The sequence below is a fragment of the Muscardinus avellanarius genome (assembly GCF_963383645.1).
Source record: "Muscardinus avellanarius genome assembly, chromosome: 11".
In the NCBI taxonomy this organism is placed as follows: domain Eukaryota; kingdom Metazoa; phylum Chordata; class Mammalia; order Rodentia; family Gliridae; genus Muscardinus; species Muscardinus avellanarius.
In genome coordinates this window covers 70,631,875-70,652,490 of record NC_137797.1, presented here as the reverse complement: position 1 = coordinate 70,652,490, position 20,616 = coordinate 70,631,875, and the positions used below count along the sequence as shown (strand labels likewise).

General features: G+C 44.6%; 1 protein-coding gene across 1 annotated transcript in view; it reads right to left on the bottom strand.

The window, feature by feature from the left end:
• FAM186A (family with sequence similarity 186 member A) overlaps positions 1 to 20,616 on the bottom strand; it is a gene marked incomplete at both ends in the record, with an annotated part of 81,616 nt that extends 61,000 nt beyond the window's left edge. Inside the window, 5 exons of the mRNA XM_080704891.1 lie at positions 667 to 6,550; positions 6,698 to 7,501; positions 9,265 to 9,435; positions 12,663 to 12,885; positions 20,422 to 20,616. Coding sequence (XP_080561017.1) covers positions 667 to 6,550; positions 6,698 to 7,501; positions 9,265 to 9,435; positions 12,663 to 12,885; positions 20,422 to 20,616 — 7,277 coding nt within the window. The remainder of the gene's footprint in view (positions 1 to 666; positions 6,551 to 6,697; positions 7,502 to 9,264; positions 9,436 to 12,662; positions 12,886 to 20,421) is intronic.

Genomic DNA, 20,616 nt, shown 5'->3' with positions numbered 1-20,616 from the left:
TTTTTTTTTTAAACAGGGTCTCTTAAGCCAGCGTAGCTGGCCTCGAACCTGCGCGATCCTCCTGTCTCTGCCTCCCAAGCTCAGGATTACAAGCGAGCGCCACCACGCCTGGCCTATCTTTTTATTTTGAGACAAGGTCTTGCTAAATTTCCCAGGCTGGCCTTGAACCTACAATCCTCTGATCCTCCTGCCTCAGCATCCAGAGCAGCTGGGATTACAGGCATGGGCCACCATGCCCAGCTATCTGTCATTTCTCATTTCTAGAAAATATACCTCCTTTTGCTCTCTTAAGCAAGCTTCCATCCATAGACCTCCTATAAGAGAAAGTTTTAAATTTATTTATTTATTTATTTAGTGAAACTGGGAATCAAAGTCAGGGGCATTCTACTTCTGAGCTACACCCCCAGCCCTATATTTTATTCTTTATGTGAAAACAGGGTCTCACTAAGTTGAGGATGTCCTCACAAGTTGCTAAGGCTGGCCATGGACTTGGCAATCCTCCTGTCTCAGCCTCTCAAGTACTGGGATTGCAAGTGTGTGCTACCACATCCAGCTTGTTTTATATTTTAAAGCATATGATCTAACAAATATGAATAATTGCAATGAGGTAGAGTGTTTGAAATCAGGAGTATATCAGAAAATGAGACATAAAATGATTATATCTACCTGGCACGCTGGATCAGCCTATAGGCAATGTATTTTCGGAACAGGTATCCCAGACGAACGGTATCCATATGAAGTGTCTCAATTATGAGATTCCTAGCAGTTAAGTGATGCTGCAAAGGGAGTCTTGAAGTTTTTATGGCCTGACTTAGCAGTATCAGGTTCTTCCTCTGAGCCTCCACATCAACAAAATACCTCTTCTCTTCAAGATCTTGGGGAGAGGAAGGAGGCACCATCATAGGTTTCTTCATACCTGAAACTGAAGGCAGTATCCAGGGCTTGTCTATAGGTGGGAACCAGGATTTTCCTTCCCGTTCAGAAGGCAAGATCTGTGGTATTTTGGGTTGTTGAATAATAAGAGAAGGTAGTGATGTTTTAGGCTTCATGGGAGTATAAAAGGCCTCCCCACGAATGTAAGGAGTTTGTGATACTCTTGTCCTGTAATCAGTGGGATAGGACTGAACCCCTTCGGTTGCTTCCATGGCAAAAGTATCTCGGAGCATCTGGGTTTCCTCAGAGGCATCAGAGACTTCTGATATTTGGACCTTCTTAGGGATAAAAGGAGCTTGAAATACCTTTAAATCTGGACTTGGATGGACCAATGCTGGTTTAGATTTCAGAGAGGAAATAATTTCCAGTTTTTCCTGAGTGACAGAAGAGGGCAAACCTCTCTGGGGCTTCCCAGAGGCTGGGGGGGCCCACTGTGTGGAGGGATGCCTAGGGATGGGACCAACCTCTAGTGGAGGAGATTGCCCAGGAAGGAGCCATGGTGATTGAGGCGGCCCAGGGGCAGAAGGGGTCTGACGATAGGATGTCTGCTCAGGGGTAGCAGGAGGCTGGAAAGCCTCAGGCTGCTCAGCAAAGGCTAAGGATCTATATTCCAGGAGCTCCCCAGTGATGGAAGAGTCTCCAGGAACAAAAGGCTTCCCAGGAGACAGAGGAGCCCAGAGTCTGGAAATCTGTCCAGAGGTAGATGGGGCTGTAGATACAAGAGGTTTTCTAGGAGTGAGAGGGGTCTGTGATATCAGAGGTGGCTGGGGAGCAAGAGGGAACCTAGGTATGACGAGCCGCCTGGAGCTAAGGGCCTCCAGTTCAAGGGGCTGCCCTGCTGTGGGAGAGGCCCCAAATATTGGGAGCTGCCCAGGGGTGGGAGGGATCTCTGGTGTTAAGGACTGCTCAGGAATGGGCTGACCTTCACCTACCAGGATCTGTCTAGAGGCAGGAAGGATCTGTGGTGACAGGAGCTTCCCTGGGTCAGACAGAATATCTATTTCTGGGTGTTTCCCAGGAGCAAAGGGGGCTTGGGTGAGAGAAAGACAGGATTTCTGCAAAGGAGTCACAGAGATCCCAAATATGGGCTTCTCAGCAGTAGGAGCAAATGATGGCAGTGACTGCCTATGGCTTGAAGAAAATTTTGATGTAGTGGATTGCCCAACGGGGAGAGAAGCCAATTCCTGAAATGGTCTGAGAGTGAAAGGAGCCCAGGTGGCAGGCTTTTCCAGGGTAAGAGAAGTGCTGAGTGTCCGAGCCTGCTGATGGGGGGGAGTGACTTCCAGTGCATGGAACCGTTTAGGGCTAAGAGTGTTTGAAGTTCCTTGAAACTTTTCTGGAGTAACTGAAATCCCCAACTTCCAGGCCTGTTCTTCAGTGAGAGGGATTTTTAATGCCTGTGCCTGCTCACGGCTAAGGGTGATACCCAGTGCCCGAGCTTGTTCATGGGTGAGTGTGATACTTGGAGTATGGGCTTTCTCAGGAGTAACACTGAACATTAATTCCTGTGCCTGGTCTGGAGCAAAATGGTCCTGCAATGACTGAATCCGCCCAGAAGTAAGAGGAGGCCACAATGCCTCAACCTGTTCTTGAGTGACAGTGGTGCCAAATGCCTGGGCCTGCTGGGGGGTGAGAGTGATCCCTTGAGTGTAGCCCTGCTGGGGGGTGAGAGTGATCCTCAGCTCTCGGGCCTGTTGGGGAGTGGGCGTGATCCCCAGTTCCCGGGCCTGCTGGGGGGTAAGAGTGATCCCTGACTCCTGGGCCTGCTGAGGGGTAAGAGTGATCCCCAACTCCTGGGCCTGCTGGGGGGTGAGAGTGATCCCTAACTCCTGGGCCTGCTGAGAGGTAAGAGTGATCCCTTGAGTTTGAGCCTGCTGAGGGGTAAGAGTGATCCCCAGCTCCTGGGCATGTTGAGGGGTAAGAGTGATCCATTGAGTTTGAGCCTGCTGAGGGGTAAGAGTGATCCCCAACTCCTGGGCTTGCTGGGGGGTGGGAGTGATCCCTTGAATTTGAGCCTGCTGAGGGGTAAGAGTGATCTCCAACTCCTGGGCTTGCTGGGGGGTGGGAGTGATCCCTTGAATTTGAGCCTGCTGAGGGGTAAGAGTGATCCCCAACTCCTGGGCATGTTGAGGGGTAAGAGTGATCCCTTGAGTTTGAGGCTGCTGACGAGTAAGAGTGATCCCCAACTCCTGAGCCTGCTGGGGAGTAAGAGTGATCCCTTGAGTTTGAGCTTGCTGAGGGGTAAGAGTGATCCCCAACTCCTGGGCTTGCTGGGGGGTGGGAGTGATCCCTTGAATTTGAGCCTGCTGAGGGGTAAGAGTGATCCCCAACTCCTGGGCCTGTTGAGGGGTAAGAGTGATCCCTTGAGTTTGAGGCTGCTGAGGAGTAAGAGTGATCCCCAACTCCTGAGCCTGCTGGGGGGTAAGAGAGATCCCTTGAGTTTGAGCCTGCTGAGGAGTAAGAGTGATCCCCAACTCCTGGGCCTGCTGGGGGGTGAGAATGATCCCCAACTCCTGAGCCTGCTGGGGGGTAAGAGTGATCCCTTGAGTTTGAGCCTGCTGGGGGGTAAGAGTGATCCCCAACTCATGGGACTTTTGAGGGGTAAGAGTGATCCCTTGAGTTTGAGCCTGCTGGGGGGTAAGAGTGACCCCCAACTCATGGGCCTGCTGGGGGGTAAGAGTGATCCCTTGAGTTTGAGGCTGCTGAGGAGTGAGAGTGATCCCCAACTCCTGGGCCTGCTGGGGGGTAAGAGTGATCCCTTGAGTTTGAGGCTGCTGAGGAGTGAGAGTAATCCCCAAGTCCTGAGCCTGCTGGGGGGTAAGAGTGACCCCCAACTCATGGGCCTGTTGAGGGGTAAGAATTATCCCCTGAGTTTGAGGCTGCTGAGGTGTGAGAGTGATCCCCAACTTCTGGGCCTGCTGCGGGGTAAGAGTGATCCCTTGAGTTTGAGGCTGCTGAGGGGTAAGAGTGATCCCCAACTCCTGGGCCTGCTGGGGGGTAAGAGTGATCCCTAACTCCTGGGCCTGCTGAGGGGTAAGAGTGTTTCCCAACTCTTGGCCCTGCTGAGGTGTAAAAGTGATCCCCAACTCCTGGGCTTGCTGAGGGGTGAGAGTGATCCCTTGAATTTGAGCCTGCTGAGGGGTAAGAGTGATTCCCAACTCCTGGGCCTGCTGAGGGGTAAGAGTGATCCCCAAATCCTGGGGCTGCTGGGGGTTGAGAGTGATCCCCAGCTCCTGGGCCTGTTGAGGGGTGAGAGTGATTCCCAACTCCTGGGGCTGCTGAGGAGTGAGAGTGATCCCCAACTCCTGGGCCTGCTTGGGGGTGAGAGTGATCCCCAACTCCTGGGCCTGCTTGGGGGTGAGAGTGATTCCTTGAGTTTGGGCCTGCTTAGGTGTGAGAGTGATCCCCGGCTCCTGGGCTTGCTGGGGGGTAAAAGTGATCCCCGACTCCTGGGGCTGCTGAGGAGTGAGAGTGATCCCCAACTCCTGGGCCTGCTTGGGGGTGAGAGTGATCCCCAACTCCTGGGCCTGCTTGGGGGTGAGAGTGATTCCTTGAGTTTGGGCCTGCTTAGGTGTGAGAGTGATCCCCGGCTCCTGGGCCTGCTTAGGGGTAAAAGTTATTCCCAGGTCCGGGGCCTGCTGGGCAGTTAGATTGATATTTAGGGACTGCAGCCCTTCTTGGGTACTAGGGATTCCTAATATCTGTGTCTGTTTAGCCATTGGTGGGATCTGCATTCCCTCAGTTTTTTCTAATGTGGCAAGTTTCCTTAGTGGCGGTGCCTGCTGAAGCATAATGGGGACTCTTGGTGCTTGCACTTGTTCCCGAGTGAGGGTGGTCTCTAATTTCTGGGCCTCCTTTGGTGTGAAAGGGATGGGCAATTTTGCAATATGTTCTGGAGTGAGAGAAGCCCTCAAAGCCTGTGTCTGTTCAGGAGTGACAGTTACTTCCAAACTCTGAGACCTCTTGGATATAGAGGGGATCCCAATTGCCTGAACCTGCTTAGGGATAGGAGTGATCCCCGGTGCCTGTGCCTGCTCAGGAGTGACCCTGGGGTACTCTCTGAGTGGCTCTTCAGAAACAGGAATGGCCCTGGACAGGGGGGAGGGCCGTGTGGAGGTGGGAGGAGTGACTGGTGTGATGTGCTTTCTGTCCAGAAGACTCTTTAACTTCTTAATATTTCTTTGAGTCTTTGTTCTTTGGGATAACTTGGGATCATATTTCAATAAACTCTTCCTTCTGGGAGCTAATGTAATAGGACTTTGGGTGACCATTTTTGCTAGGTCTTCTGTTTTATTCTCCTTTGTCTTCATCTGATCCTTTGCTTTGATCTGTCTCTGCTTTTTGAGATCCTCTATCCCTTTCTCTGGCTTCTGCTTCTCTTCATCTTTGTCCCCTGTCATTTCCAGGTCCCGAAGTCTCAATTCCTTCGGGACCTGCCTCATCATCTCTTCACTCTCCTTGGAGGGCAGTCCTTGTTCTCTCACTATTTGCTTCCTTTCTTCCAGCTGCTGCCGCCTGGTCTTCGGCTGTTCTTCCTCCCTTCCCCTCTGCTTGTGCTTCTTGTCTTGCTTGACCCATATTTGAATCCTCTGATCGTCTTCATTCCATGTCTTTTCTTCCTGCCATTGATCCCGCTTCTGTTCTTCTTGCTTTCTCTCCTTCATCTGATGTGATACCTTCTTCTCTCCCAAATACTTATTTCTCATCTCATAGCTCTCTTTACTGAGATGTTCTTCTTGCATCTGGTGTTTGAGACTCATGCTAGATACTTCTTCTGGACTTTCTTGCAGGTATGCCTTCTGCTTCCTTTTTTCCTTCTTGTGGCCTTTTTCATCTCTTTCACTTTCATCCAAGATCATTTGTATTAAATTGTTAACTACTGGGTCTGTGCCCTCATTTAAGAGGAAGGAGCTGAATTTAGATTTTGGACTAACTGATGGCCTCTGAAAAGGCAACTCTGGAATAAGTGAGGTTATCTTTTCTTGTTTCAAAAGTTTCTCTCCAAATTGGTCTTCATTTTTTAAATCTTTGTATTTTCTCAAGGCTTTAATAACAGCTTCAGCCACTTTTTGGAAATATTCCTCTGTTTTTGCCTTTATGGTTTCTAATTTTTGAATTTCTGCTGTTTTTAATAACTCCTCTTCCTTTAGCACACTCTCTTTATCCAAAGGCCTTCCTATGCTATCAATCTTACTTTTTAGGAAAGCCAGTATGGCTTTTTGAAATAATTCTAATTTAACCTGCTCACTTTTGACATCTGGACTTACATAAGAGTCTTTAGCAATCCTTGAGTGTGATTTCATAAGCAGATGAGGCTGGACTTGTTTGGTGATGGATAACATTTCTTTCTCCTCAGTTGTTCCTCCTTTGCTTGTTCCTGGAAAGACTTGGTGTTTCCTTCCTTTTATTTCAACTTTCTGTGGCTCAGAGGTGGAAACAGGTTGGGTTGTCTGGAATGGCTCCTCTGGGCTGCCCATTTTGCCTTTTGTCTCTGTGCCCACCGACTCAGTGGTGGGTTCCAATGGAGTTGTACGTCTTCCAAGTAAATACATAGGTTTAATCTTCTTGGTTCGCTCCCACAAACTACTTATTTCACCTTTGCCGTCTTGACTCTTCACTTCAGTAGAAAAGGAATGTGTGCTTTTTGAGTCAATGGCGGCCTTCACCTTGATTTCAGAAATTGGTTTCATTTCTTTCCTCTTCTTTTCCAGGGCTTGTAGCTCAGAGTATTGACTAGGTTTGGCTTCTAAGACTTTCTGTTCACCTTTGCCGATACTCAGCCTTGGTTCAGAGGTCTCATGTGGATGTGGACCTTTTGTATGCCTTCTTTTCTGGAATCGATACTGGCCAGCCACATCTTTGTGGTAGGCATCATCTTTTTGTGGTGCCATCTTATCCCCAGTAACATCTTTAGAAGCCTGTTCAGTTATACCTGGAGTCATTTCCCCTTGGGCTGTGTATGAAACAGCTGAGTCCCATTTTATCACAGTGCTTTTGATCCCTTTTCTTTGGGTTTCATCTACATTTTCAAATTCTTTAGCTAAAATATTCTCCATACTGTCTGTGTCACCAGCTTTGGCCATGGATGGCTGTGGGGAAGATCCGCCTGTTAAAGTTATAAATGTAGGCACTAGCTGTCCTGTAACAAGTTTGGATCGAAGAATTTGTTCAAATTTTTCTTCTGCATCTTGAAGTTTCTGCTGAAGCATCTCATTTTGTTCACTGAGATCTTGCATTATCTTCAGGGAGAGCTCTTTATCTGCTTTGGCTGTTTCATCCACACATGTGTTGGAACTTTGTAAGTTGATAACTTTTAATTCATCATTTAGCATGATCAAGGCTTTATAAAGGTTTAATACTGTTGATGATATATATTTAATAGCATTGTTTTCCAGTTTATTGAACATTGTCGTGCCTGTGAGTTCCTGTAGCATATCTTGAATTTCGGAAACCTTTGTATTTGTTGTAAATTGATCACTAATCATCTGATCTGGTCTTAAAGCATGGGCTGTTGCAGGTCGCTTTATAACTCTGTCTTTCCAAGATTTCCATAGAGTGCCTCTAGATACTGGAAACAAAAAAGCATAAAACAAAACAATGAAATTGCATTGCTTCTTTGTTATGCTCTGTGTTTAAGCCTAAAAAATTTAGTCTAAATTAATGCATAATCATAAGATAAAGATTCATCATAAAATTTAAGCCCCCAAATAAGAAGTATTTATACAGAAAGAATAATTCTCTTCCCACAATCACTTATAGCTTTTACTTCTGGGGTTTAGGAAATTAACTCAGCTGTGATCTCAACTCATCTTCAGTCACAACTTTGGAATTAGATAAAATGTAAGCCGAAATTTTCTTCTGGCTCTGATTAGGCTTAGTGGTTTCCATCTTCTTTCTAGGGTTCCTGTCTTTTTTTTTTTTTTCCTTCTGGGTAGTAGGAGTTGAACCCAGGGTCATTCTACTTCTGAGCAAGACCGCCCCAGCCCCATTTTATTTTTTGTTTGTTTGTTTGTTTATTGCAGTACTTGAGATGGAACCCAGGGTCATTCTACCTCTGAGCGACACCCCCATCCCTATTTATTTTTATTCTTTATTTTGAAACAGGGTCTCACTGAGTTGCAAAGGGCCTCACTAAGTAGTAGCTGAGGCTGTCTTCGAACCGCAATCCTCCTGTCTCAGCCTCCCAAATGCTGGGATTACAAGTGTGCACCACCACGCCTGGCTTATATTTATTTATTTTATTTTGGTATTGGCATTGAACCTGGAGCATTCTACCTCTGAGCTACACCTCCAGCTCTATTTTTCATTCTTTACTTTGAAAGGGTCTCACTAAGTTGTGGAGGGCCTCACTAAGTAGCTGAGGCTGGCTGAGAACCTGAGATTCTCCTGTCTCAACCACCCAAGTACAGCTGGGTGTGGTGGTGTATGCTTGTAATCCCAGAATTTGGGAGGTTGAGACAGGAGGATTGCAAAGGTTCAAAGCTAGCCTCAGCTACTTAGTGAGGTCCTTTGCAACTCAGTGAGACCCTACTTAAAAATAAAGAATAAAAAATAGGTCTGGGGATATTGCTTGGAGGTAGAATGCCCATGAGTTCCATCCCCAGTACTGCAATAAACAAACAAACAAATAAATAAATAAATAAATAAGGCTGGAAGTTGGGCATGGTGGCGCAAGCTCGTAATCCCAGCATTTAGGAGGCTGAGACAGGAGGATTGTGGTTCAAGGACAGCCTCAGCTACTGCTTAATGAGGCCCTTTGCAACTTACTGAGACCCTGTTCCAAAATAAAGAATAAAAAAATGGGGTTGGGGGTGTAGCTCAGAAGTAGAATGCCCTTGGTATCCATCCCCAGTACCACACACACACACACAAAAAGTGGAAATAAACCAATGTTCATCAACTGGTGAATGGATCAGCAAAATCCATTAGCAATAGAAAGGAAGAGACCACCAATATGTCCTATAACATGGCTGAGTCTCTATAAAGTGTTAATTTAACTAAAAGCATAAACTACAAAATACAATATGATTCTGTTTACATGAAATATCCGGGAAAAGCAATTTTATTGGGACAACAAAATAGATTAGTGGTTGTCCAGGTGATGGGTAGGAATGAAGATAGATGGCAAATGAGTAAAAAGGAACTTTTGGGAATAACAGAAATGATCTGTAATTGATTATGGTGATCATTACGCAACTCTGTAAATTTACTGAAAATAATTTAATTTTGCAGTTAACATGTATACATTTTCAGGTATGCAAATTTACCTCAATAAAACTGTACTTTTAGAAAAAATCAAACTCTATTTCCAAAGTCATAAAACACCCTTACATATTTTTTTCTTTTGTTTCTTCTTTTCTTCGAGGAAAGATGTGCTAGTTTTACACAGTATCTTGACATTGGCCTCGATAGCTTTCAGTGTATCTGGCAATAGCTCCATTTGCGCTATCCAGTGGTGGTGTTCATCAATATCAATTGCAGTTATCTCAGACAAAATGGCATCTTGAAGAAAGTGAAAAAAGTTATGCAGAAAAATAAATAATTATAGCCATATAAGTGGATAATATTGGGTAATTACTCAATATAATAGTAGTAGGAAATATAGCTATTGTTATTCTGAGCCTGTTCACTATGAAGAAATTAAAAGGAGACTTGGAACAGAAAGATGAGCAGTAAATCTTAAACATGAAAATCTGAATCAGAGCACCTGGTGTGGCGGTACATGCTTATAATCCAGTACCTGGGAGGCTGAGACAGGAAGATCGAGGGTTTGCAGAGAGACAGGAAGATCGAGGGTTTGCAGACAGCCTCAGCTACTTAGTGAGACCCTCTGCTTTTGGGTAAGATCTTGTTTCATAATAAAGAATAAAAAATAGGGCTAGGGGTGTAGCTCAGAGGTAGAATGCTCCTGCATTCTATTCCCAGTACCACAAAGAAAAAAAGAGAAAAGAAAATCTGAATCAGAGCTGGGCACAGTGGCACACACTTCTAATCCCAGTATTTGGGAGGCTGAGACAGGAAGGATTGCATGTTCATGGTCAGTCTCAGCAAGCAGTGAGACTATCATCAACCTAGAAAGACCATGTTTCAAAATAAAAATTAAAAAATAGGGCTGGAGATATAGCTCATGGTAATTCCTTGGGTTCAATCCCAAATACTAATACTAATACTAATACTAATACTACTAATAATAAATTTTTAAAAATCTGAATCAGGTTGAAAAATATCTATTTGATCTGGGTATGGTTGTACACACTTGTAATCCCAGTACTTGAGAGGTTGAAACAGGAATATCACAGGTTTGAAGGCAACAGTCTCTCAGCGACTTAGCGAGACCCTGTTTCCAAATAAAAAATAGAACAGAGCTGGAGATGTAGCTCAGAGGTAGAATGCCTCTGAGTTCAATCCCTAGAAACACACACACACACACACACACACACACACACACACACACACACACACCAAAATCTATTTGCACCTAGGCATGGTTGTGCAAGTTTGTAATCCCAGCTTTGAGGTAGGAGAGTCAAAGGTTTGAACTCAAGCCAGGCATGTTCCACATGCCTGTAATCCCACTACTTGAAAGACTGAAACAAGAGGATCACAGGTTCCAGGACAGCCTCGGCAAGTAGCGAGATTTATCAACCTAGCCTGACCCTGTTTCAAAATAAAATTACATAGCGCTAAGGATGTAGCTTGGAGGTAGAATGCCCCTGGGTTCAACCCCAGTAACACACACAAACACACACACACACACACACACACACACACACACACACACACACAGTTTGAACCCACCCTGAGAAATTTAGTGAGATCCCATGATGCATGGTTATAATCCCAGCATTTAGGAGGCTGAGACAGGAGGATAGTAGTTCACAGCCAGCCTCAGTTTCTTAGTGAGGCCCTTTGCAACTCAGTGAGACCCTGTTTCAAAAGAAAGAATAAAAAAGTAGGGATGGGCATGTAGCTCAGCGGTAGAATGCCCCTGGACATCTATCCCTAGTATCACAAATATATATATTTGGCTGGACATGGTGGTGCATGCCTATAATCTTAGTACTTGGGAGGCTGAGACAGTAGGATAGTAGGTTCATAGCCAGCCTTAGCAACTTAGTAAGACTTTCAGCAATTTAGGCCTTGTTTCCAAATTAAAAAAAAAAATAAAATAGGGCTGGAGTATAGATTAGAGGTAGAATTCCACTGGGCTCAATTCCCCAGCATCACTAAATAAATAAATAATAAACCAAACATGGTGGCACATACCTCTAATCCCAGTGCTTAGGAGGCTGAGAGAGGAGATTCATAGGTTCAGAACTATCCTTAGAGCCAGGCATGGTGGCGCACACTTGTAATTCCAGCGCTTGAGAGGCTGAGACAGGAGGATCACACAGGTTTGAAGCCAGCCTCAGCTACTTAGTGAGGCTCTTAGCAACTTTAGTGAGACCCTGTTTCCAAATAAAGTATAAAAATAGGTCTGGGAGTATAGCCCGGAGGTAGAAAAGCCCCCTGGGTTCTACCCTCAGTCACACACACACACACACACACACACACACACACACACACACACACAACTAGCCTTAGCAGTTTAGTAAGGCCATATTTCAAAATAAAAAAGAAATAGGGCTGGACAACATAGCAAGACCCTACTTCAAAATAAGAAACAAAATAGGGCTGGGGTGTAGCTTGGAGGCAGAATGCCACTGAGTTCAATTCCCAGTACTAAAATAAACAAATTAACTATTTAGAAATAGCAGTAATGACAAGAAAAAAGGTTGAGGTTGTAGCTCATTTTTAGAGTGCCCTGGGCTCAATTCCCTGTACCACAAAAAATCAAAAACATTTAGGCATGTTCCTTGTAATCATCTAAAAAGGTATCTGGGTGTGCATCTTAATGGTAAAGTGCTTGCATGGCATGTGCAAGGCCTTGCATCCCATACCCCAGTACCACAAAAAAAAAAAAAAAAAAAAAAGGAAGGAAGGAAGGAAGGAAGGAAGGAAGGAAGGAAGGAAAGATAAAGAGGCTAGCTGGGTGTGGTGACCCACGCTTGTAATCCCTATGCTTGGGAGACCAGGTTCGCTCAGATTTGAAGCCATCCTCAGCTGGCTTAAGAGACCCTGCTTCCAAATAAAATATAAAATAGGTCTGGGAGTGTAGCCCGGAGGGGTAGAAGGCCCCTGGGTTCCATCCCCAGTACCACGAGAGAGAGAGAGAGAGAGAGAGAGAGAGAGAGAGAGAGAGAGAGAGAGAGAGAGAGAGAGAGAGAGAGAGAGAGGCTGCAACAGCAAGCACTAACTGAATAAACCTATATTTTTCTTGTTTTGTTCTTATTAGAATGGAGGGTCACTGTTTCTCTCTCTCTCTCTCTCTCTCTCTCTCTCTCTCTCTCTCTCTCTGTATTACTGGGGATTGAACGCAGTGGTATTCTACCTCTGAGCTACACTCTCAGCCCTATTTTATTTTTTATTTGAAACAGGGTCTCACTAGACTGATAATAGTCTAACTACTTGCTGGGGCTGTCCTTGAACCTGTGATCCTCCGGGCTCAGCTTCCCAAGTACTGAGAGAGATTACAGGTATGCACCACCATACCCAGCAGGGGCAACCATTCTCTGAGTAACTTCCTTAGTCTTTCTTCTTTAGTGTGATTAGTCCTTCAAAATTATGCATACATTTCTTCTTTTTCATTAACCATGTGGGTTTTCTCTGAACCATTTAGAGAAACTTACTCCATTCTTCGAACCAGGCGAGAATGTGGGCAAGAGTCTTTTCTCTAATGTCCATAGCCTTAGCATGAGTAGCCATTTTCTCCAAAAAAATGCTTCTCCGTTTCTTCTTATATTCTATAAGGGAGCTCTTTCTTGCAGAGGTTGAGGTAATATCAACAAAATTATAGCGATTTATTACCCGACGTACATTGTTCATGATGCTATTCAGCTGCATATTAATTTCCTATACAATAAAAAGAGCAATATATTAATAAATTCATGGAGGATTTTTTGTTGTTGGTTTTTGGTACTGGGGATTGAACCCTGGGACATTCTACCTTTAAGCTATCCCCCCCAGCCCTATTTTTTTAGTTTTTGAGACAGGGTCTCACTAAGTTGCTGAGTCTACTGAAATTGCTGAGGCTGTCCTCTAACCTGTGATCTTAACTGTCTCAACCTCCCTAGTACTAGAATTAAGGGCATGAGCCACTACACCCTGTTTAGGCTTCGTGTGTGTGTGTGTGTGTGTGTGTGTGTGTGTGTGTGTGTGTGTTACTGGGGATTGAAATAGACATTGTACCTCCAAGCTACAACCTAGCCCTTTTCCAAACTACACCCTCAGCCCTATTTTTCGCTCTTTATTTGGAAACAAGGTCTCACTAAGTTGTGGAGGGTCTCACTAAATAGCTGAGGCTGTCCGAGAACCTGTGATCCTTCTATCTCAGCCTCCCAAGTACTGGGATTACAAGTATGCCACCACGCCCGGCTCCCCCAGCCCTTTTTAATTTTTGTTGGAAACAGGGTCTTTCTAGGTTGCTGAGAGCCTCACTTTATTTCTGAGGCTGTCCTCAGACCTGTGATCCTTCTCTTTTCTTAGCCTCCTAAATACTGGGATTATTGGTGTGTACCACCACGTCTGACTAAATTGGTGCATTGTAATTGTATATCATGTTGAGATTCATATATGCACTGTTCCTTTTTACACTATAATTATTTAGTTGATTAATATATATATATATATATATATATATATATATATATATTTTTTTTTTTTTGTGGTACTGGGGGTGGAACCCAGAGGCTTTCTACCTCTGGGCTATACTCCCAGACCTATTTTATATTTTATTTGGAAACAGGGTCTCACTAAGTTGCTGAGAGCCTCACTCAGTAGCTGAGGCTGGCTTCGAACCCGTGCAATCCTCCCGTCTCAGCCTCCCAAGTGCTGGGATTACAAGCGTGCGCCACCACGCCTGGCTAGTTGATCTTATAATTTTCTCCTTTTGTTAACAAGATGAACTGTACCAGGCGCAATAGTGCACACTTGTAATCCCAGCACTTGGAAGGCTGAGACAGGAAGATTGTGGTTCGTGGACTGCCTCAGCTACTACTTAGTAAGGCCCTTTGCAACTCAGTGAGACCCTGTTTCAAAATAAAGAATAAAAAATAGGGCTGGGGGTGGGCCAGGCATGGTGTCCGACGCTTGTAATTCCAAGTAGGAGAAAACAGTACATGTCATTTGCAGAAGCTGAGAGCCCAGTTCCCTAGCAGCAATGGATTTTTATCTCCCCACTGAAAGCAGTCTCACAGCCTCACCATGGAGAGCAGAGTCCACTGCTCCAAGCACACCCTGACCCTCAGTGCAGTGCAGAGGAGTGCAGCAGCCATGAACTGAGGTCTCCTGGGACACTCGGCACAGCAAATCAGCCCAGCAATATGGGCGGGGCTCCCTCCGACTTGTCATGGACATTTTTCTTACATAGTCTGTTGTCAAGAATTCCTACACATGTGTGGCAAGCGCAGTCTACTTTTGGGGAGATATTTTAAAAATCAAGGTGGACTGGATTGGATCTGTCAGCCTCTCCCGAATACTGGCTGCCACTGCTACTGCCATTTTGGTCCATCTCTGCAAAACTTTTTCTTACATAGTATGTTGTTCAGAGTTCCTGAGCATGTGGGGCAGGAACAGTCTATTATTGGAGAGTTTTCTTCAAAAATTCAAGGTGGATTTGGCTGGATCTGTCTGCCTCTCCTGAATATTGGCCGCCACTGCCACGTTCTTGGTCGCTCCTAGAGTGTGTTGTTGTTAAGTATTCCTGTGCTTCTGTGGCAGGAGCAGTCTGCTTTTTGATCTCTTCTGGGATATCCCTCCAAAAATCACTTTTCTTGCAGTGGTGGGTGCCTCACTGCAGTCTTGCCTCTAATTCCGCCATTTTCCACTCTCTCTCCTATATTTCAGATAGGAAGTCATGACTGGAAATGTTTCTGTGTGTTGTCCCAATCAGCTATTAAATTAAAATCTGTTGTCCAGGGTTTCTCAGGGGGATGCATATCCTATTGACTGCTGCTAACCTTCACTGCTGCATCCGTGGTTGCCACTTCACTGCAACTGCAGGCACCGCCATCTTCCTCCCTCATATATATATATATATATATATATATATATATATATATATATATATATATATATATATTTTCCTCTGGGCTACCCTCCCAGACCTATTTTTATACTTTTTAAATTTGGAAACAGGGTCTCTTAAGCCAGCACGACTGGCTTTGAACCTGCGCGATCCTCCTGTCTCCGCCTCCCAAGCGCGGGGATTACAAGCGTGCGCCACTATGCCTGGCTTCAATATTTTTTAATAAAAGAAAACAGTATATGTCTTTTGCAGGAGTTGGGGGCCCAAGTACTTAGTAGTGATGTGTTATACCTCTCTTCCAAGAGCGGAGGCCCACAGCTTCACCATGGAGAGTGGGTTCTGCTGCTCTGAGCACACCCAACCCCAGTGCTGCGCAGAGGAGCGCGGTGGCCAGGAGTGCCCTTGGCTCCTGGGACACGTGGCGCCAGTTGACCTGATTGTGTGGGGCTCCATCTGATGCGCCCAAACATTTTTCTTACATAGTATGTTGTCCAGAGTTCCTGAGTATGTGGGGCAGGTGCAGTCTATTTTCAGGGAGATTTCCTAAAAAGTTCAGGGTAGATTAGAATGAATCTACCTGCCTCTCCCTGATACTGGCCGTTGCCACTGCCACCACCATCTTGGCCCTCCTCCTAAGCATTTTTCTTACATAGTATGTTGTCCAGAATTTCCGACCATGTTGGGCAGAAGCAGTCTTTTTTTGGGGAGATTTCTCCAACAGTTCAAGGCAGGTTGGATTGGATTTATCTAGCTCTCCCGAATACTGGCCACCACCACTGTCTCTGTCATCTTTGTCCATCTCTTCTCTCTTATATTTTAGGTAGAAAGTCATGGCTATAAATGTCTCTATATATTGTCCCAATAAGATATTAAACCAAAATCTGATGTCCAGGGTTTCTCAGAGGAATATCTGTCTTATTTGGCCACTGCCAGCTATTGTTGCTGCAGCCGCGGTCGCCACTGCGACCATGGCTGCCGCCATCTTCAAATCCTTCCTCTCACTTGAGATCCTATTACAAAATAAAGAATAAAAAAATAGGGCAAGGGGGTGTAGCTCAGAGGTCAAATGCCCCTGGGTTCCATCCCCAGACCTGTAAAAAAGAAAAAAAAATAGATAAATAAATAAAATAAAAATAAATAAATAAAAACAGGGCTGGGGGTATAGCTCAAAGGTAGAATGCCCTGTATTCAACCCCCAGCACAACAAAAGAAAACAAAACAATGAGATAATAAATTTTGCAATAGCTAAGATCTAAAGACTAGCATGTTGTCAGAGCAACTGTCAGCAATTGAAAGTGTCATATAAGCCAGACATAGTGGCTCAGGCTTGTAATCCCAATGCTTGGGAGGCTGAGACAGAAGGATCCCAGGTTCAAGGCTAGCTTCAGCAACTTAGTGAGGCACTCTGCAATTTAGTGAAACCCTGTTTCAAAATAAAAAATAAAAAATGAAATAGGGATGGGGATATAGCTTGGAGATAGAATGCCTCTGAGTTCAATCTCTGAGTTCAATTCCAAGTACCACCAAAAAAAACCATATATGTTATATATACTGCTCAGAGGAATGCAAAATAGCATAACTATTTTCAAAAACAACTTGGTAATTTATTATATTTTATACTAGGAACTGAACACATGGCATTCTACCTTTGGGCTATACCCCCACCCCTTTAAAATTATTTACTTTGAAACAGGGTCTTGCTAAATTGCAGAGGTCCTAGCAACACGAATCTGTATACCACCATGCCCAGCTTGGTAGTTTACTTTAAAATCTGAAACCAAGCATAGGTGCATATGCCTATAATCCCAGTACTTGGGAAACTGAGATAGATCACAGGTTTGAGGCTAGCCACAGCAACATAGCAAGACCCTCAGAAACTTAGTGAGACTCTTTCAAAATAAAAGATAGAACCAGGCATGGTGGGGCATGCTTGTAATCCCAGTATTTAGGAGGCTGAGATAGGAGGATTGCAGGTTCGAAAGCCTGCCTCGACAATGTAGTGAAGCTCTTCACAACTTAGTGAGACCCTCAACTTAGTGAGACCCTGTTTCCAAATAAGAAATAAAATCGGATTGGGGGTTTAACTCAGAGACAAAATGCCTCCGGGTTCAATCCCTGGTATAAATAAATAAATAAATAAACAAATAAACAAATAAAGCAAGCAAGCAAGCCAGGTGTGGTTGCACAGGCTTGTAATCCTAGTACTTGGGAGGCTGAGACAGGAGGATCCCTGGTTCAAGGTTAGCCTCAGCTACTTAGTGAGGCCCTCTGCAACTCAGTGAGATCCTCTTTCAAAATAAAGGATTAAGAAAGTGCTCGGGTGACAGCTCAGAGGTAGAATGCCCCTGGATTCAATCCCTAGTATTACAAAAGCAATAAAATAAAATAAAAGACAGAAAAGGGCTGGAGGTGTAGCCCAGTGCAGAATATCCCAAGGTTCAATTCTCAGTACCAAAAGAAAAAGAAAGAAAGAAAAAACACTGGCCAGGCATTGTGGTGCATACCTGTAATCCCAGGTACTCTTAGAGGCTGAAGCAGGAGGATTGCAAATTCAAGGCCAGCCTGGGAAATTGAAGGAGACCCTGTCCCAATATGAACAATTTTTTTTTGGTGGTACTGGGGGTGGAACCCAGAGGCTTTCTACCTCCGGGCTATACTCCCAGACCTTTTTTATATTTTATTTGGAAACAGGGTCTCACTAAGTTGCTGAAAGCCTCACTAAGTAGCTGAGGCTGGCTTTGAACCTGAGTGATCCTCCTGTCTCAGCCTCCCAAGCGCAGGGATTACAAGTGTGTACCACCACGCCCGGCTCCCAATATTAAATTTTTAAGTCTGGGATTTAGCTCAGTAGTAGAGTGCTTGCCTATCAAGCAGGAAACTCTGGATTCATTCCCTAGGTACAATAAATTTTATTGTTTCTAGTTGGAATTGGTAAAATTCTCTGAGGTGAGAAAGTACCAATATTTACTTCCCCCTCTCCCTTTCTTTTGTTTTATTTTACTTTATGCTATGTTATTTGTGGTGTGTTAGAGATTGAACTCCGGGCCCTGAGTATGCTAGACAAACACTCCACCACTAAGCTACACCCCAGCCTAGATTTAATTTCTTTCTTTCTTTTTTTCGTGGTGCTAGGGATTGAACACAGGGGCATTCTACTTCCGAGCTACACCGCCAGCCTATTTTATTTTATTTTATTTTATTATTTATTTATTTATTTTTGGCAGTACTGGGGATGGAACCCAGGGGCATCCTACCTCTGAGCTACACCCCCAGCCCTATTTTTTATTCTTTATTTTGGAACAGGGTCTCACTGAGTTGCAAAGGGCCTCACTAAGTAGTAGCTGAGGCTGTCCTTGAACCACAATCCTCCTGTCTCAGCCTCCTAAATAAGCTTACGCCACCATGCCCTGGCTTTTTATTTATTATTTTGAAACAAGGTCTCACCAAGTTGCAAGTGGCCTTACTAAGTAGCTGAGGCTGGTTGCCTACCCAGATCCTCCTATATCAGCCTCCCCAATACTAGGATTACAAGCGTGCTCGACACCCGGCTCCTACCTCTATTTTTTTTTTTTTTTTTTTTTTTTTGCGGGTCTTGGGGTGGAACCCAGGGGCATTCAACCTCCGAGCTATACCTCTTGCCCTATTTTTTTCTTTATTTTGAAACCGGGTCTCACTGAGTTGCAGAGGGCCTCACTAAGTAGCTGAGGCTGTCTGCAAACCATGATCCTCTTGTCTCAGCCTCCCAAATGCTGGGATTACAAGCGTGTGCCACCACGCCCGGCTTCCACCTCTATTTTTTATTCCTTATTTAGAAACAATATAATACTGAGTTGCTGAGGGCATCACTAATAGCCCTATTTTTTATTCTTTATTTTGAATCAAGGTTTCTCTAAGTTGCTGAGGGCCTCACTAAGTAGTTGAGACTGGCCGCAAATCCGCCATCTTTTTTCTCTCAGCTTCCCAAGTATTGGATTACAGGCATGCGCCATCACGGCTGGCTTGGTATATTTTTTCTGTAGGAGTGTCTCTTATAAATCATGTAATTTGTGTGTATATTCTGGATACTGAGTCTTTGTTATTTACAGGTATGCAAGCGATCTTTCAGTTTTATGGTTTTTCTTTTTGTGGTATTAGGGATTAAACCCAAGCTATACCCCCAGCCCTATTTTTTATTCTTTATTTTTAAACAGGGTCTCACTAAGTTGTGGAGGTCCTAAGTAGCTGAGGCTGGCCATGAACCCGGATCCTTCTGTCTCAGCCTCCCAAATCCCGGGATTACAAGCGTGTGCCACCACGCACGGTTTATTCTTTACTTTAAAACTGGGTCTCAGCCGAGCGTGGTGGCGCACGCTTGTAATCCCAGCATTCGGGAGGCTGAGACCAGAGGATCGCGGTTCACGGACAGCCTCAGCTAATTAGTGAAGCCTTCTGCAACTCAGTGAGACCCAGTTTCAAAATAAAGAATAAAAAATAGGGCAGGGGCTGTAGCTCGGAGGTCAAATGCCCCTGGGTTCCATCCTCAGACCCGCAAAAATAAATAAATAAAACAGGGTCTCAATGAGTTGCAGAGGGCCTCACTAAGTAGCTGAGGCTGGCCTCAAACCTGTGATCCTCCTGTCTCAGCCTCCCAAGTACTGGCCAAGTGTGATGGCACAGGCTTGTAGTCTCAGTACTTGGGAGGCTGAGACAGGAGGATCACAGGTTCAAAGCCAGCTTCAGCAATTTTTTTTTAATGGTACTGGTTATGAAACCCAGGACATTCTACCTTCGAGTGACACCCCTAGCCATACACCATACACAGTAAGTGTGTGTGTATGTATGTGTGTGTGTGTGTGTGTGTGTGTGTGTGTATATATATATATATATATATATATATTTCATTTTATTTTTGAAACAGAGTCTCACTCAGTTGTTGAAGGGCCTCGCTTAGTAGCTGAGGCTGTCCACAAACCAAGATTCTCCAGTCTCAGCCTCCCGAATGCTGTGATTACAAGTGTGTGCCACCATGCCCGGCTCAGCTTCAGCAATTTAATGAGGCTCTCAGCAACTTAGCAAGACCCTGTTTCCAAATAAAAAATTAAATAGGTCTGGGAGTGTAGCCCAGAGATAAAAATTCCCTGGGTTCTATACCCAGTAACACACACACACACACACACACACACACACACACACACACACACGGGATTAATATCAAATTGGAGCTTGTTATCCACAGAAACAGGTGAAAGTCTCATTTGAAGTCAAAATCTTCTCAAATAGAGTAAAATATCATGGACACAAAATGAATACTAAAAAATAATACCTGGTCATGGAAATTTTTGAAAAACAATTTGCAATTTATAAACTTCTAATTTAATACTTACCTCTCTGGCTCTAGAGAGCTGTGCTTGCTCAATCCTAGTGATGACTGCCTTTACTGACAATGGGACTTCCAGTTTAGGAGATATGGGAATATCTAGAGCATTCTTGAGCTTTCTTCCCATCATGGTGGTGGGATTCAGGGCTTCTGTGTCTGAGTCAGAGTCACTGTCTGAGTCGTTTTTCACTTTGACAAACAT